Source organism: Leptodactylus fuscus, chromosome 5 (genome assembly GCF_031893055.1).
Source record: "Leptodactylus fuscus isolate aLepFus1 chromosome 5, aLepFus1.hap2, whole genome shotgun sequence".
NCBI classification, from domain to species: domain Eukaryota; kingdom Metazoa; phylum Chordata; class Amphibia; order Anura; family Leptodactylidae; genus Leptodactylus; species Leptodactylus fuscus.
The window spans coordinates 111,103,893-111,123,120 of NC_134269.1; the positions used below are offsets into that span (position 1 = coordinate 111,103,893).

A 19,228-nucleotide genomic window follows, 5' to 3' on the forward strand; every position below is an offset into this window, starting at 1 on the left:
TTTGTACTGACACGTAGAACACAGGTAACATGTCATTTGTACCAAACAGTGAATGCTGTAAAAATTAAACCCATAAGAAAATGGCGCAAATGCATTTTTTTCTCCAATTGCGCCTCATTCTGAATTTTTTTCCAGCTTCCCAGTACATTGCACAGCATATTGAATGGTGCCATTACAAAGTACAATTTGTCCCGCAAACAATAAGCTATCATGTGACTCTGTGAACTGAAAAATGAAAAAGTTATGGCTCTTGAAATGTGAGGAGGGAAAAACGAAAATGCGAAACCAAAAAATGGCCTGGTCCTTAAGGGGTTAAGCTTCCCTGGGCCTCTGTTTATTATATTCTGGTATAATAATAATATCATAATAATAGTACTTTCGCTATTGGGTAAAGCGGTGGGACAAACGTCTCGAATAGTCGTCTAAAAGAATCTTGTGAGGTTGCCCATCTATTCTTGGCTCTTTTCTAGTTTCTTAATGTAAAAACTGATTCATGTTTGTACCTGTGTTTACTACTAAAACAAACAGCAGGGACATGATGTGAATGATCACTTATATTTCTGCCCTTTGAGCAACTGAGCCTAAGTGATAATGCAGGGACAGCCACACAATGAAGAGTATAAAAACAGAAGGGCAACTGCGGATTTCTCTGCCAACAGTCTAAACATAATTCTTGTAGCCTATTGAATTACTCATTGCTTCGGCACTATCAATACCAATAAAACTAAAAAGTAGCTTGGATTAACTCTGATCAGCTTAGTTTGGGTCTGTTACAATGAGAGAGTTTCTGTAATTGTCCTATCACACACACATTGCCTTTTTATATTTGCAGCTAAATAGACTTCAGCCACTTGGCCAAGCCCTACTTTGTATTAATCATTATAGCTGTTAACAGCAACTGAATGTATACATGCGTGTCCTTCCTTATGCTTCGTTTACTCTTGTGTCTGTCGTGAATCTGCCTTAATATCAGAAAAACAGATTGGGAATGGTTTGCAAATGATACATTTAAAAACCCATTCAGTTCAATGGGTTTTTAAAGCAATCCACAGGTGTTGGTTTGCAGCGTGTCATGAATCCACTCTTTTGAACGGAGACAAAGAAAGTCCATCTAAAAAGAAGTATGGCACTGTAATGCTGCAGGCACAGGAGTTGTGCCTGCACCATTGCTTCCAACACTTGGCTGTGTTATCTTCCGACTCCATTGGTTAACCCCCTGGATGCATGATCAATAGTGATCACAGCATCCAAGGAACCTAGGAGCAAGATCTGCAGTACCAGGATTGGCCTCTACACAGAGAACAGAGCTGTCTGCTTCCTGTTACATTCTCTGTGTATCAGCTGCTGAGAACAGATGGTAAGTAAAGGTAACAGCTCTCAGAATACCAACTACCTTTTATTGAAGACCTCCTCTTAGATTAATTCATCAATAGTTTTAGCCCAGAAAACCTCACTAAGGGCATTTATAGCTGTATAATATAGGTAGATGTATATACTAACATACAAAACAAAGATATAATAATATGAGACTGTCTTGTATCCACTCAGCACAATTGAATCAAGCGTGAACGCACAGTTACATCCTCGGTGGTGGACAGTATAAAATTGTAGCCATCACCATTAGAGATGAGCGAACACCCAAATGTTCGAAGTTCGAAATCCGATTCGAACAGCCGCTCACTGTTCGACTGTTCGAACGGGTTTCGAACCCCATTATAGTCTATGGGGAACATATACTCGTTAAGGGGGAAACCAAATCCGTCTCTGGAGGGTCACTAAGTCCACTATGACACCCCAGGAAATGATACAACACGGAAAAAGCACAAGCCAATAACAATCACAACATATCTATAAAAAGTATCAAAATATTTTATTGTATCAGGTAAACAAGAATACCATAAAAACAAATAATGCAGCAGGGCAGATGAAAATAGCCAAAAAAGACGACACAAATAGTGACACATAAGACTAGAAAATATAAGACATATAGCTAGATGGTCAAAAAAGTCATTCAATAGTATTAACCATTACAGGTAACATATCTCCTACTATATATCAGGCTCAGCACTCCTAATGATGAATGGAAGAAAGTGCTATGCTACCATATATAGCATGCACTTCTAAATAACCTTAGATGAAAAAATCCCACAGGTGTGAACTAGTGCATATAAACTAGTGATTATGCTGCAATGGCAATAATAAAAACACACAGGGACTACTCAAAGAGTGACATAGAAGATAAAGAGTAACCATGGAGGTTAATCCCCATTTAAATAGTATAATACATAGGTCATAGGGTAACCATGGTACTACACAGAGCCAACTAATTACATTAGTGTCATAAATTACCTGTAGTCATAGTGGCAAATAAAGAGACCATCAGCCAGATGCCCGATGTTAGTGTTAGTAGCTTGAACTCAATTCGCTGGGCTATGGGTAACCAGTGGAGGGACTGGCAGAGGGGAGCAGCTGATGAAGATCGGGGGTGAGGTGGATTAAGCGAGCAGCACAGTTTAAGGTGGACTGGAGGGGGGCGAGGGTGTTAGCCGGGAGTCCATGCAGAAGGGTGTTGCAGTAGTCTAAGCGGGAGATTATGAGGGCCTGGACGAGCATCTTGGTAGTTTCTGGGGTGAGGAAGGAACGGATTCGGTGGATGTTCTTGAGCTAGAGGCGACAAGAGGTGTTGAGGGTTTGAATATGTGGTTTGAAGGATAAGTCGGAGTCCAGGGTTACCCCAAGGCATCGGGCCTGTGGGACAGGGGTAAGTGGGGTTCCATTAACTTTGATAGATGGGTCAGGTGGAGGGGTCATACAGGATGGGCTGAAGATTATAAACTCTGTTTTCTCCATGTTGAGTTTGAGAAAGCGGGAGGAGAGGAAGGAGGCTACGGCCGCTAGACAATCTGGAATTCTGGCCAGCAGGGAGGTAATGTCTGGTCCAGAGATATATATTTGGGTGTCGTCGGCATAGCAATGGTACTGAAAGCCATGAGATTCTATGAGTTGGCCCAGGCCAAGGGTGTAGATGGAGAACAGGAGGGGTCCTAGGACGGAGCCTTGGGGGACACCTACAGAGAGAGGGCGTGGTGAGGAGGTGGTGTGCGAGTGGGAGATGCTGAATGTGCGGTCGGAGAGGTATGAGGAGATCCACGAAAGGGCCAAGTCTGAGATACCAAGGGATGAGAGAATTTCTAACAGGAGGGAGTGGTCAACTGTATCAAAGGCAGAGGAGAGGTCGAGGAGGAGGAGGACAGAGTAATGGCGCTTGGCTTTGGCGGTTAGCAGGTCGTTAGTGACTTTTGTTAGGGCAGTTTCAGTGGAGTGCCGGGGTCTGAAGCCTGACTGAAGTCTGTCAAAGAGCAGGTTGGACGAGAGATAGGAGGAGAGTTCTGAGTGGACGTGCTGCTCAAGAAGTTTTGAGCCGTACAGGAGTAGTGAGATGGGACAATAGTTGGCAGGAGAGGATGGGTCGAGGGACGGTTTCTTAAGTATAGGAGTGACAGTGGCATGTTTGAAGGCTGAGGGGAAGGATCCATTGGTTAGGGATAGATTGAAGAGATGGATTAGGGCTGGAGTGATAACTTCAGTGAGCTTGGGGATGAGATGTGATTGAATCGGGTCGAGCGTGCAGGAGGTGAGGTGGGATTTGGAGATTAGGGAGGAGAGTTTTTCATCAGTGATGGAGGAGAAACAGGTCAGGGATGGGGAGCAGCGAGTAGTTGGGTGGATGGACTGTCGGGGGAGTAGGGTGAGACTGTCTCTGATGGTGTCAATTTTAGTTTTAAAGTAGGAGGCGAAGTCGTCAGCTGAGATAAGTGATGTCGGAGGGGGGGCGGCAGGAGGACGGAGGAGGGAGTTGAAGGTGGAGAATAGTTGATTGGGGTTGCGAGAGATTGCAGATATGAGTGTGGTGAAGTAGACCTGCTTGGCGGCGGTGAGTGCGTTCTTAAATGTGAGAACTGCCTCTTTGTACCTGAGGAAGTCCTCCTGGGAGTGGCTTTTCTTCCAGAGGCGCTCTGCAACCCGCGAGGCACGTCTCAGTTTTTTAGCCTGGTCGGTGTGCCAGGGTTGTCTATTGGTTGGTCGGGCTCTGGGGTTTGTGTAGGGGGCTACAGAATCAAGGGCTGAGGTAATGGAGGTATTATAGAAGGCAGCAGCGGCATCTGTGTCCTGGATTGAGGATATGTCAGCGAGTGGTAGGAGAGAGTCTGAGAGGGTGCAGGTGTCAAGGTGGTTGAGGTTCCTGCGGGGGCGTGGTGGTTTAGAGAGTGGGGGGTCCGTTGGAGAAGAGAGGGCAGAGAACGTCAGCAGGTTGTGGTCAGAGAGCGTGAATGGAGAGTTAGAGAGGTTGCATATGGAGCAGAGGCGGGTGAATATTAGGTCTAGTGTGCCCCCCTTTGTGTGGGTGGCAGAAGAGGACCAGAGGGAGAGACCAAAGGAGGCGGTGAGGGACAAGAGACTGGAGGCGGAAGGGTGGTCTGTGTTAATGGGGATGTTGAAATCCCCCATGATGATGGTGGGGGTGTCTGAAGATAGGAAGTGTGTGAGCCAGGTGGTGAAGTGGTCGATAAAGGCAGCGGTAGGTCCTGGCGGTCGGCATATGTCGGCCAGTCGGAGGTTGGCGGGTGAGTAGATACGAACAGAATGCACTTCAAAGAAGGGGGGGCTAAGGGCAGGTAGCGCCTGGATAGGGGCAAATGAACACTTGTCTGACAGGAGGATGCCTACTCCTCCGCCAGGTTTGTTGTTGGGGCGGGGAGTATGTGAGAATTGCAGACCTCCATAGGTGAGTGCAGCGGGGGAGGCTGTGTCTGAGGGTGTCAGCCATGTTTCAGTGAGACCAAGAAATGTAAGATCATTGAGAATGAAAAGGTCGTGGATGTAGGTAAGTTTATTACATATGGAGCGGGCATTCCATAGTGCACCGGGGAGGGCAGGGGGAGGGGTAGGAGTGAGTGAGATTGGTTTGAGATTTCGGGGGTTCCGTGCTGTAGCGCCAGTTGTGGGGAAACGGCTGACAGTGGAGATTTGCTGTGGAGGTCCAGGGTTAGGAGATATGTCACCAGAAGTAAGGAGGAGCAGGGAGAGGGACAGCAGGTGTAGGTAGGAGAGGCTGTGGGGGGGTTGTATGTGTCTGGGGCGGAAAGCCTGCAGGTTTGTGAGGAGCTGTGCAGAGAAAGTTATATGGTGGGGTAGGAGAGAGGGAGAGATGAGGATTTCTTTACTGACCAGGCTGGTTTGGGGTGGAAAGGTGGTTTTTACAAGGAGTGGGAGAACAACAGTGATTGAAATGAGAAACATTTCTGGTAGACAAGTGATCAGTTTACAGCAGTTGGACTATGTTACCTTCTGTTCCCTTCTGGTTTAATTCTGGCATAATTCTGAAGTCTACACTTAGATGCACTTGGATTGCATGCTGGATTGCAGAATGACCAAGGCCAGAATGACCTAAGCTATTACATTTATACAAGCCTAGGTGTGTAAGATGTCTATCAGGTCTGAATATGGGTGGGCATATAAGCAGAGGCAATCAGGCCAGAATCAAAGAGAAGGAAATGAGACAGGAAAGAACACAGTAGGGTTAACCAACAGGTATCACACTGATATAATGGCTACAAAGCGCTATGCATATCACGTACCAACAGAGAGATTGAATGATAATAGCAGGCAAGGAAGCAGTTAAGCAGGATACTGGACTATATTTTCATGGGCACAGGATATCCATGTACAAAGGTAGATTATTCCATAATACAGCAGATACTTCGAAATGGGAGATACGTTTTTTTTATGTATAATGCTTCCTAAAGGCCTCCTTTAAAAGTACATAGGATTGACCAATACACATTTTTCCTCAATTTTCCCCTGAAGATACTGTATATTAAGCATAATTGTAACGTCTCTGCCTGCTCGGGTCACTGCGCCATCCTCTGCTCGCATGCTGCGGTGCAGGAGGTGTGTGCAGTTTGATTCCTTGCTTAGAGTTTTTGGTTGCACTGTGTGAACACAGCTCAAGTTTGGTAATTGATTTTCCACCACATCCGTCTGCTTTCTCCTTCATTTCCCTTTGCTCCTCCAATGGTTAAATTTAGTTTTGCCCTGTGATTGACAGCTGGCCTTCCTATCAGGTCCAGGGCGGGTTCATCCTTCCTATTTATGCTTGGCTCACATTCACACTGGTGCTTGCTATTGCCTCATGCTTGCTGGCTTTTCTCTTGCTGTTTAGTTACTTGTATTCTTATCCTTGACCTCTGGCTTTCATATTTTGTGTCCACTACTACATTCACAATGGGTGTTCAGGATTAGTGGTGGTCTCAGCAGTCAGGCTCTCACTATTCAGAAATGAATCCCCTGTCCTATAGATAGGAGATAAATCACTTCTGTGCCATGACCACATTTCAGTTTTACTTTTTTGATAGAACATATAAAGGAAGTAAACCTAAAGCCTGTGCAAAGAGAAATTGTACAAGTCAAAATTACAATGTGGATACGTACCAATACATACTGTATGCAAGGAGGGAAATTTTTCTAAATAATCCTTAGTGCCTTTGTGACATACACTCACCGGCCACTTTATTAGGTACACCATGCTAGTAACGGGTTGGACCCCCTTTTGCCTTCAGAACTGCCTCAATTCTTCGTGGCATAGATTCAACAAGGTGCTGGAAGCATTCCTCAGAGATTTTGGTCCATATTGACATGATGGCATCACACAGTTGCTGCAGATTTGTCGGCTGCACATCCATGATGCGAATCTCCCGTTCCACCACATCCCAAAGATGCTCTATTGGATTGAGATCTGGTGACTGTGGAGGCCATTGGAGTACAGTGAACTCATTGTCATGTTCAAGAAACCAGTCTGAGATGATTCCAGCTTTATGACATGGCGCATTATCCTGCTGAAAGTAGCCATCAGATGTTGGGTACATTGTGGTCATAAAGGGATGGACATGGTCAGCAACAATACTCAGGTAGGCTTTGGCGTTGCAACAATGCTCAATTGGTACCAAGGGGCCCAAAGAGTGCCAAGAAAATATTCCCCACACCATGACACCACCACCACCAGCCTGAACCGTTGATACAAGGCAGGATGGATCCATGCTTTCATGTTGTTGACGCCAAATTCTGACCCTACCATCCGAATGTCGCAGCAGAAATCGAGACTCATCAGACCAGGCAACGTTTTTCCAATCTTCAATTGTCCAATTTCGATGAGCTTGTGCAAATTGTAGCCTCAGTTTCCTGTTCTTAGCTGAAAGGAGTGGCACCCGGTGTGGTCTTCTGCTGCTGTAGCCCATCTGCCTCAAAGTTCGACGTACTGTGCGTTCAGAGATGCTCTTCTGGCTACCTTGGTTGTAACGGGTGGCTATTTGAGTCACTGTTGCCTTTCTATCAGCTCGAACCAGTCTGGCCATTCTCCTCTGACCTCTGGCATCAACAACGCATTTCCGCCCACAGAACTGCCGCTCACTGGATGTTTTTTCTTTTTCGGACCATTCTCTGTAAACCCTAGAGATGGTTGTGCGTGAAAATCCCAGTAGATCAGCAGTTTCTGAAATACTCAGACCAGCCCTTCTGGCACCAACAACCATGCCACGTTCAAAGGCACTCAAATCACCTTTCTTCCCCATACTGATGCTCGGTTTGAACTGCAGGAGATTGTCTTGACCATGTCTACATGCCTAAATGCAATGAGTTGCCGCCATGTGATTGGCTGATTAGAAATTAAGTGTTAACGAGCAGTTGGACAGGTGTACCTAATAAAGTGGCCGGTGAGTGTATATGTAAAGTATATCAGATAGATTGTTTCCGGTGCCTTAATTCCCTTTATATAAGATGTAGCACAGTTGGATAGTAAAATACAAAAGCCATGAAATTATGACACATATATTAGTGTCCTCAGTCCTTGAATGTTTTGACTTTCTAACCTTGCTTTTTTATGCTCCTTTAGATGAGAAGTGAACTATGGTAACAGACTGAAATACAGACACAACCAATAGTCTAGATGATAAGTAGTAAGTACAGTAGTGTATATAAACTTATTGGTGTGCATGCAGTATTGTCATTTTTGTGGATGCAGCCCTTTAAAGAAAAATAAAGTAGCTCTTTCATTTCTTATCCTCTTTGAAATATCTTCTTATATTACTGTACGTATTTCATTTTTTTCATAAAAAATTTTTTCTAAAAAAAACACATGCTTAAGTGGTGTAAATATTGCTATAAAAACAGCAACAGCATAAAAGTGCAAAAAAATGTAGTGCTCCTGGGACTTGAGCTGACCTAGGTATCTGGCAGTAAAATAGTTAATTATCCCGATTTACAGTTACTAGAGGTCTCCTAATAGAAGATAAAAAAAAATATATAAGACAACTAAGGTGAGGCAGAATAGCAAGTAAATGGGCAACTGTTGCTGTGTCATAATATATCCACAGGTCAGACTTTCCACACACCGAATATAGAATTGCCTTATTTACATACACATTTAATGCAGATATGACATGATCTATAGTGAGAAATGTGCCGCAGAGCAATCTATGTTCCATCTCCATATGGACATTATAAGTGCAGAACCGAAACAGCTTCTTCTGCCTTATGGATTAACTCTTTAGAATTAGATGAGAGCGAAATATGGTAAAACTGCATGTAAGATGTCACTATACAAGAAATTTACATTTTCCCATCCCCCAACATTGCTAAAGAAATCATTTAGTCTTAATAATATGTATTGAATGCATAAGCCGTTATTTCTACTTTTATGGTACTGCTATGGAAATCTGCATTATCATTATGACATCACTACATATGAGTTCTGTGAGTTGTCATGTTCAGACACCTGTAACTTTTTTCTGTAGCTGTGTAAGGTATCTTTTTTTGTGGGGCAAATTGTGCTTTTTATCTAATTTTTTGGGAAGACGAACCATATTAATATTTTACCTGCTATGACATTGAACATATGAGATAAATATTTTTGGAGTTTTTTTCGGTTGCGAGGATACCTCGTGTAATTTTCAAATACGATTTAGGAAAATGTGGGTGATTTTCCTATGGCAGCATGTAATAAAAAGCAAATCTCACTTCGGGAACCAGCAATCCTTCTCAACATGGTTGTTCCTACATACAACTTCTCTACAGATGCCTCAATCACATTACCACTGGATCTCTGTTGTGTGAATGAGAGAAGACCTGGCTGCTATGGCACCTGCTCAGCTCCTGAGTGGGCGCCATGTTTAAAACTGACAGATGTCAGGACAGGGATGAATATTATAAAACAAATGCTCACTACATACTGTATGTATAAATGATCAATATTGCAGTCCTTAGATAAACTGAATAGACATACAGTATATATGCTATAGTTTACTCATCTAAAGGTCACATTGGTAATTTAAAAGGTTTACAATCTTTCCATGGTTTATTTGCAGTTCTTCAGATTTGTCTAAAGCTCAGAATTAACTCAATGTCATGGGCATGACTGCTGTTTATCTATATCTGGTGGCCAAGGAATTGCTAGCTGCATGTGTCTCAACATGTCAATTACTTGAACTTAACTTAATTGAAGTGAAAATAGTTCCGTGTACTCAGGGAGCACAAAGTTCATCAAGCTTTGCATTCCCTGAAAGATTTTCTCTAAGTGTTGTCATTTTTCAAGCTCTAGGTCTTTAATCTACAGGGATCCACCTAAATTAGAAACATATTTTAGCTTTGTCCTTCAATGACATCTAACTCTTAGAACTTTTGCGTTTAAAATATTTCTTTCATCTAGTTTCACTCATAGCTGTTACCTGAAAATGCTGCAGGTTTTGCAGGAACTGAAAATATTAGAGGTGAATGACCCAATTTGTAATTACACATTACAATTTTCCAATAGTTCAGCCTAACTGTAAATTTTTCAGGTAGGATAATAATAATAATAATAATAATAATAATAATAATAATAATAATAATTGTAATTATTATTAGCTTCAGACTCCAGAGTACAATAATTGGAGGCTCATGGGGAGGGGTCTGGTTTTCTATCCCAAGTGTCAGTTTAAGTCAGTTATCCAACTTCCTTCATAACATTTACTTCCTGAATTACCCTCCTCTATTGGAAAAAACCTCCAAACAGCTTAAGGAGCTTGCTATACCACTGACCTCACGGATGGGTTGCAAGAAATCAGTCAAATCTTGTCATATGCTAAACTTCCTTTTTAAAAACTACCCCATATGTCTTCCTCCAGCTTACTTAAAATCCATAAGATGCATATTTTCCAGCTATCTTTGGAAACAAGCTACTCAGCCTCCCCGACATAAGCAGTTATTAATGAATTATTGGAAGAAGAATTTGAAGAATAATTATAAATTAGATGAAACTAGAAACATAGCTCTAGCCAACTTGAAGACAGTAGACTGTGCTCAACCACAGGGGCCAAGAATATCAACATCACAAACCTCGCCAAACGATGTTCTACTGTAAGGAATATTTGACACTTGGCACTCCATCAATAACGTATACTCTTTCATGCCATTCCTCTCCCCTCTCAGGCAAGCTAACTTAATACCTTATTTTATAATAATATTACATTACTATTTTATAATAATAGAATAAACAACAAATATGAAGACCCATTTTGAATATGGTCCTTCTCAAATATAAAAATATGGGACCTGCTCAAAGGCTAAAATATTTCCACTCTGTCATTTATACATACCCTAAAACTGAGCGCTATATGGTCCCCTAGACCCCCATACAATACACTCACTTTGTAAAAAACAGTGAAGCTCCCCTAGGTTTTGGTAGTGTCTGAAATTGTCTGAGCTACTTCTGAACTTTTATATCCAACCTACTCACTTGATTTCCAAATTATATAGAAAGCCACAAATAAGTAACACTCTGGCCATTTCCTTTGGTGCGACGGAACTGAAGATCTCTTTTGCACCCTTAGAGTTTTTAAAAATTCCCATGACTTTTCTAGATGTGTGCATGAACTCGAGTACCAAGTGGTACTGCTCCCCAGGTATAGTAGCCATAATGCATTGATACTTACTTTATACTGTATATGTTGGAGATATGATCACTACCCCAGCTCTCTATTTTATATTTGGTCAAACCAAAGCACAAGCCAACTTTCCTTTAGCCCCAAACTACTGTATAACCAATGAACCTTTTCTTCTCCCACTTTAGTTTTTTCCAAATGAAACCTGTCAACTCTGTTCATAATGACAGCTAAATTGTTGATGCCATTTATTGATGCCAATAGGGGTCTACTAAGTTATACTATATCCATGTGGATCGATAAAGTTAAACATCTTTATTAAATAGAAGGATTGCTTAGGATAAAGTTAAAAGAATGCATAACATTTGTAAAAGTTTGGTACCTTGGGTAGACTGGACAAGGTTTTACTCTCCATAAGCTTTATTTTCCTTAGTGCACCCTTGGCAGATGTTAGTTCTTTCAGACTTCCATCAATGATCTAATTGTGTTTTACACTAAAGATCAGGCCTATAATGTAGACCTACCTAATAATATCTCACCAACCACATTGGCTTTGTCACGGATTTCCACTTTAATTCTCATTACAATAATAATAATCCTCAGTGAATGTCTAGCTGTATATAAAATATTATGCATACCAGTTAATGTACCCTAAATTAATTTTAAGGTCAACCTTTATTGTGTTTTAAAGTTATGTTCTAACTACCTGATATTAGTATGCCAATTTTTTTTTTATTGAAATTGAGTCAGAATTTTGGTGCATTTAGTAAATTTTTCAAACCCTTCTAATTTTCTTTAAAGGACACACATACAAATTCCTTGTCTGAATTTTTTAAGTGGGCAGTAAGTTATATCTACCGTATATACTCGAGTATAAGCCAACCTGGATATAAGCCGAGGCCTCTAATTTTACCACAAAAAACTGGGAAAACTTATTGACTCGAGTATAAGCCTAGGGGGGAAATGTAGCAGCTACTGGAAAATTTCAAATATTAAAATGGTCGGAGTTTTGGGTGCAATAGATGTTGGGTGCTGGGAAAAGGGAGGGGGTGTTTTGGTTGTCTGTCTGCCCCTTTCCTGAGCTTGAGGACTGTTTTTTCTTCCTCCACTTGGAATTCAGTCTGGCTGAATATAGGGTCTCTGCAGTGCTCTTATTAACCCCTTCCCGACGGAACAGGAGCTCTGCAGATAACCTATATTCAGTAGACCGGGCACTTTCAGACACAGGGATACCTAATGTGTATGTGTTTCACAGGAATTTTCTACTTTTGTATGTATTCTAGGGAAAGGAGTGATTTAGAACTTTTATTTTTTTTATTTTTTTTAAATCTTTTTTTTTGTTTTTTTCCTGACTCGAGTATAAGCCGAGGGGGGCTTTTTCAGCACAAAAACTGTGCTGAAAATTTCGGCTTAAACTCGAGTATAATTGTGTTGTTAAGTTAGTCCTTTTTTGCTTACCTTTACGCCATCTCCTGTTCAGGTATGTCTTTTTTTATACTCTACACATATTGTATGTCTAAACTAAGTAATGATTTATAGTTTTACTATGGTATCTAGCCCATTTTAATGCATCTTATACATTTATTTGCATTGGTCTTACGCTTATAAAAATTGCTGAATGGAGTACATATTTTTGCAATCATACCTTTGTAGGTGCATTGTGTACATCGCTGTGGAATATGTTGGGGCTATATAAATACAAGATATTAAAAATATTAATAGATATAATTATGACCTAATTATAGTATGATCTGATTAAAATGTGCGCACCTTTGAGTTTGTTTTCCCATAGGGTGTGTATTGTCTTGTTGTGACTTTTACAGAATCTGAATCTTATAAGTTAAATTGCACCTTATAAGATGTTAGAAATCTGTCAAATGACCTACTTGCTGTAGAAAGATTTTCAATTTCTGAGGTGCATGCTTTCTGATACAGAGTTGCATACTTTCCATCATGCCTTGATATCTATCTTTTTACATGACAGGCTTGAGATGAAATGATGATAAACATTCTTAGAATATATCATGAAAAGTGTCACTCTGTCCCTTCTTGTGAAGTCTTGTCAGCTTGCATGTATTGTACACCAGCATTTCTTGACATTTACCTTTCTCATTTAGAATGTGTACATTCTATGGAATACATATATATATATATATATATATGTCATTAGATTTTGGCAGACTCTTCTCATGTGCTCTCATGATAAGGGATATAAAAGAATCGGTAAGAATTATCTTAAAAGATGGTTTACATTTAATTCCCGATGAGCTGAAATCCTATTGATGGTCTTCATAGCTGATCATTGACTTGTGGAAGAAGTCCACTTCATCTAACTTCCATGATTTTGTCAACCATGTTATTAAATAAAGTCAAATTCTACAAGTCTCTAGACCTGAACATGAGTCACAGCAATCTGAAATATAAGCACAGAGGATTCTCTCAAAAGAATGCAGGATCGAGTTATATCTTAACTAAGCTAAAGTGAAGTACTTGGCCTACATAAGGATGTCCTCTTCATTATAATGAAACCACATTCACAGGTATTGTTTATGTTGGTAGAGCTTATCATTGAAAGACAACCTTCAACCTTTACTGACCTTTTAATAAATAATACAATATGACTTTCAATACTAAAGTTATTTTCATGAACACATTTGTAGTAATTTTATTACGAAACACATTCTGATCTTCAAATCATATATTGCATTCCTTATATTGCTTATAGTAAATGAACCCTGTACATTATATTGCTTACCTGTATAGATACACTGCTATATGAACCACCAATTACTCCAGCGATAAGTAACGGGCTGTTTCCTTGAATGGCAAGTGAACCATCTGGACACACATACTCTGCTTCATCCACCTTTGTCAATGAAGCCCTAACAAACTCCAAGGATTGTTCCAGTGCATAGGTGTCTCTTGAACAGGTATCCAAGATATGAACACCTAATTTTACTCCAGGAAGAAGCATACTGTCTCGGTTAATATGATCAATTGCAAACAACATAGCTTCCAGGCGTTGTATGCCCCGATCCTCATTAATCCTTCCGCATTCTTCTAATCCGGTGCCCTTTTCTTTTATTGGAAATAGACCTCCTAATACAAGATCACCCTCAAACTTGATCTCTTTCCTCACAAAGTTATGATCACTTGAAGAAAGCAAAACTCCTTTAGAAAATAAGGCCAAAACAACCAGTTGAAGGCTGGAAAATGTCTTCATGATTTTTACTTCTTGGTATAAAAGTTGCACTTGCAGATTATAACTCATCCATAACATAGTCACTTGGTGGATGCAAGATCATCACATTCCTACAGAGATATAAGAAAGAGTCTTATGTCAGATAATTGCTACCATAGCATATGTCAACCATAGCACACATAAACATACAAATGAATAGATTATCTCTCTATCTATCTATCTTCTGGAATATGAAACTTCACACTTATGTGATATATATATATATATATATATATATATATATATATATATATATATATATTATATAATCTTCATTAGAGATGAGCGAGTAGTGTTCGATCGAGTAGGTGTTCGATTGAATACTACGATATTCGAAGTACTCGTACTCGATCGAACACTACTAGCTGTTCGAAGTTTAAGGTTCGATGCAGAATCAACGCTGGTTCTTCTCTTACCTTTAGAAGTCTTCTCCGTGCAGCGTCCCCGCGGCGTCTTCCGGCTGGAATTCACTCTGCCTAGGCTCTGTCTAGGCACCCGGCCTGGGCAGAGCTGACTGCGCATGCGCGGGCATGCACACGCATGCGCAGTCGGCTCTGCTCAGGCGACGGGCTGGGCAGAGCCGACTGCGCATGTCTGCGCATGCCTAGGCAGAGTGAATTCCAGCCGGAAGAAGACGCAGGGACACTGCATCGGGAGAAGACTTCAAGGAGAATCCAGCCCGACTGTCACTCGTGGACTTGGTAAATATAATTTTATCGAATTTTGCGTACCCCTGAAACGAGCATTTCCCCCCATAGACTATAATGGGGTTCGAAACCCATTCGAACAATCAAACAGTGTGCAGCTGTTCGAATCGGATTTCGAACCTCGGACATTTTAGTGTTCGCTCATCTCTAATCTTCATCATTCAAGCTTCTAAATTATGAACTATAGCTTTTTGCATCCAGCACACGAGCATAAACTGGATTGTGATGTCTATAAGTCATCACGTGCAGATGAATGAATGAAGTAGTCACATGTACATGACTTTTTCTTGATGTTACATAGGCAAGCAAACCACATTTTTTTACATACAGGACAATGTCATCAAATGGACAAGTTATGTAATAAATTATACTCTGTCACATTGTAGACTATTTAACACATACATAGTAAAGGAAAGATAAAACCTTTTTCGTACAGTACATTGCACCACAGTCTAATACTGCATGTTTGTGCAATACAATAATATATAACACATTTGTGTAAATGTATTTAAATCGCCAGGACATTGTAAAACAATCTTATGTATTTGAGTACATGTATATACAATATGATATGATTATGCTGCCAGTGTATAATAAAAGCTATAATTATGGCTACAACATTTTTGCAGGTGACTGGGGATTAGACGCATGCATTAGCAGAGTTAAGACTGAGGAAATTTGCTTGGTCAAACAATAACTTCAGCGGATACTCGCAGTTGCTGCAGGGTATAATCCAAGTTGGAGATTTAATTAGAGAAATGTCCTTGGTTGATTGTCACATAACAAAACAAATATGTCCATTAAAATTAATGAGACTAGGCGAGTAAGCATCACCAATAGCTATGGACATGTGGTAATCAGCATTTGGCGTCTACGAGCAGGGAAATAATAAGAATTTGTAAACACAAATATATTGGTGTTACTAAAACATAAAGTCATTTTCCTTTGCTGAACCCAAATCGAGTGCTTTATATAATACATAAACAGACTGGGAAGTGTTTTCTGGGGAAAGGCAAATAGAATGCTTTGTCTTATAAGGCAGGGGTGGATTAAGGTCCTTCAACATTTCTTATTTCTAGCTTTCTCCTAATCTTGATAACACGGTAAAGATTTTATTTTCATTGTCTGAAGTCGTATCTACCTTCTTCACAAGTAACATACGGTGAGTCACACATCAATTTGGAAGTACATAGAAGGTGAGGCTGAATAAATGCTCAAGAAACAAGAAAAAATATTGAAGATTATTTATATTTACAAGGATTGTCTCCTGAGGACAACCATTCTTCAAAAGAAAGTTGCCACAATTCCAGCTTCTGAAAGCTGAAAATAGTTATAGATATTGTAAGCAGAGAAGATGAAATATTATATGGTAGGCGTTCAAATGAATAGCCAACAGTCCAATACCGGGACAGGCAGGTCCTAAAGGGAACAGCACAAAGTTATTTCTAATATGGATTCTGAATTGAAAAGATTAGAGATGAGCGAACAGTGTTCTATCGAACACATGTTCGATCGGATATCAGGGTGTTCGCCATGTTCGAATCGAATCGAACACCGCGTGGTAAAGTGCGCCAAAATTCGATTCCCCTCCCACCTTCCCTGGCGCCTTTTTTGCACCAATAACAGCGCAGGGGAGGTGGGACAGGAACTACGACACTGGGGGCATTGAAAAAAATTGGAAAAAGTCATTGGCTGCCGAAATCAGGTGACCTCCATTTTAGACGAATAGTGGATTTCAAATCCGGGTCATATGAGAATGTGAACTTTGTGACTATGAGACAGGGATAGCTGTACAGGCAGGGATAGCTAGGGATAACCTTTATTTAGGGGGGAATGTTATTAAAAATAACTTTTTGGGGCTCTATCGGGTGTGTAATTGTGATTTTTGTGAGATAAACTTTTTCCCATAGGGATGCATTGGCCAGCGCTGATTGGCCGAATTCCGTACTCTGGCCAATCAGTGCTGGCCAATGCATTCTATTAGCTTGATGAAGCAGAGTGTGCACAAGGGTTCAAGCGCACCCTCGGCTCTGATGTAGCAGAGCTGAGGCTGCACAAGGGTTCAAGCGCACCCTCGGCTCTGATGTAGGAGAGCCGAGGGTGCACTTGAACCCTTGTGCACCCTCGGCTCTGCTACATCAGAGCCGAGGGTGCGCTTGAACCCTTGTGCACACTCTGCTTCATCAAGCTAATAGAATGCATTGGCCAGCGCTGATTGGCCAATGCATTCTATTAGCCCGATGAAGTAGAGCTGAATGTGTGTGCTAAGCACACACATTCAGCTCTACTTCATCGGGCTAATAGAATGCATTGGCCAGCGCTGATTGGCCAGAGTACGGAATTCGGCCAATCAGCGCTGGCTCTGCTGGAGGAGGCGGAGTCTAAGATCGCTCCACACCAGTCTCCATTCAGGTCCGACCTTAGACTCCGCCTCCTCCAGCAGAGCCAGCGCTGATTGGCCGAATTCCGTACTCTGGCCAATCAGCACTGGCTAATGCATTGTATTGGCGTGATGAAGCAGTGCTGAATGTGTGTGCTTAGCACACACATTCAGCTCTACTTCATCGGGCTAATAGAATGCATTGGCCAGCGCTGATTGGCCAGAGTACGGAATTTGGCCAATCAGCGCTGGCTCTGCTGGAGGAGGCGGAGTCTAAGATCGCTCCACACCAGTCTCCATTCAGATCCGACCTTAGACTCCGCCTCCTCCAGCAGAGCCAGCGCTGATTGGCCGAATTCCGTACTCTGGCCAATCAGCACTGGCTAATGCATTGTATTGGCGTGATGAAGCAGTGCTGAATGTGTGTGCTTAGCACACACATTCAGCTCTACTTCATCGGGCTAATAGAATGCATTGGCCAGCGCTGATTGGCCAGAGTACGGAATTCGGCTAATCAGCGCTGGCTCTGCTGGAGGAGGCGGAGTCTAAGATCGCTCCACACCAGTCTCCATTCAGGTCCGACCTTAGACTCCGCCTCCTCCAGCAGAGCCAGCGCTGATTGGCCGAATTCCGTACTCTGGCCAATCAGCACTGGCTAATGCATTGTATTGGCGTGATGAAGCAGTGCTGAATGTGTGTGCTTAACACACACATTCAGCTCTACTTCATCGGGCTAATAGAATGCATTGGCCAATCAGCGCTGGCCAATGCATTCTATTAGCGTGAACTGAGTTTGCACAGGGGTTCTAGTGCACCCTCGGCTCTGCTACATCAGATTGCTACATCTGATGTAGCAGTGCCGAGTGTGCATCAGATGTGTAGTTGAGCAAAACTGACTCAGCACTGCTAAGTCTCTGCATTCGCATAGGAATGCATTGGCCAGCCTTCGGCCAATCAGCGCTGGCTCTGCCGGAGGAGGCGGAGTCTAAGGTCGGACCTGAATGGAGACTGGTGTGGAGCGATCTTAGACTCCGCCTCCTCCAGCAGAGCCAGCGCTGATTGGTCGAGTTCCGTACTCTGGCCAATCAGCACTGGCCAATGCATTTCTATGGGGAAAAGTTAGCTTGCGAAAATCGCAAACTGACAGGGATTTCCATGAAATAAAGTGACTTTTATGCCCCCAGACATGCTTCCCCTGCTGTCCCAGTGTCATTCCAGGGTGTTGGTATCATTTCCTGGGGTGTCATAGTGGACTTGGTGACCCTCCAGACACGAATTTGGGTTTCCCCCTTAACGAGTTTATGTTCCCCATAGACTATAATGGGGTTCGAAACCCATTCGAACACTCGAACAGTGAGCGGCTGTTCGAATCGAATTTCGAACCTCGAACATTTTAGTGTTCGCTCATCTCTATATATAATATATATGTATAATAGAAAGTTAGGGGGCTGTTTGCTAAAAGCAAAGAGAAGGTTTTGGTCATTGCTTTATATTTGAAATATACTTGTAACTAATACAGAAAACCATATTCTATAGTAGTATTCTATTATGGTGCTATATTATATCAATCCATCAGCTAATCATCCTCTTCTTATTCTAAATGCTTGAAACTATTTGAAATAAAGAAATAAGAGAGACAATCTGTTATAACAGAAGTGTGCCCAAAGTTATAGGCATTCTGTTAGGAATGGCACTGCACCATTAAATATCTTGTTCTAGGCTCTACGACTTGCTGTAACTGTCGGCAAAACACTTTACTTCCTGCTGAGTGATTCCAGCAATTTATAACTAGTAGAGATGAGCGAACAGTGTTCTATCGAACACATGTTCGATCGGATATCAGGGTGTTCGCCATGTTCGAATCGAATCGAACACCACGTGGTAAAGTGCGCCAAAATTCGATTCCCCTCCCACCTTCCCTGGCGCC

At 41.7% G+C, this 19,228-nt stretch overlaps 1 protein-coding gene across 1 annotated transcript in view; it reads right to left on the reverse strand.

The window, feature by feature from the left end:
• GRM3 (glutamate metabotropic receptor 3) overlaps positions 1-19,228 on the reverse strand; it is a 180,626-nt gene that overhangs the window by 68,593 nt on the left and 92,805 nt on the right. The window contains exon 2 of the mRNA XM_075274034.1: positions 13,729-14,285. Coding sequence (XP_075130135.1) covers positions 13,729-14,253 — 525 coding nt within the window. The 5' untranslated portion in view covers positions 14,254-14,285. The remainder of the gene's footprint in view (positions 1-13,728; positions 14,286-19,228) is intronic.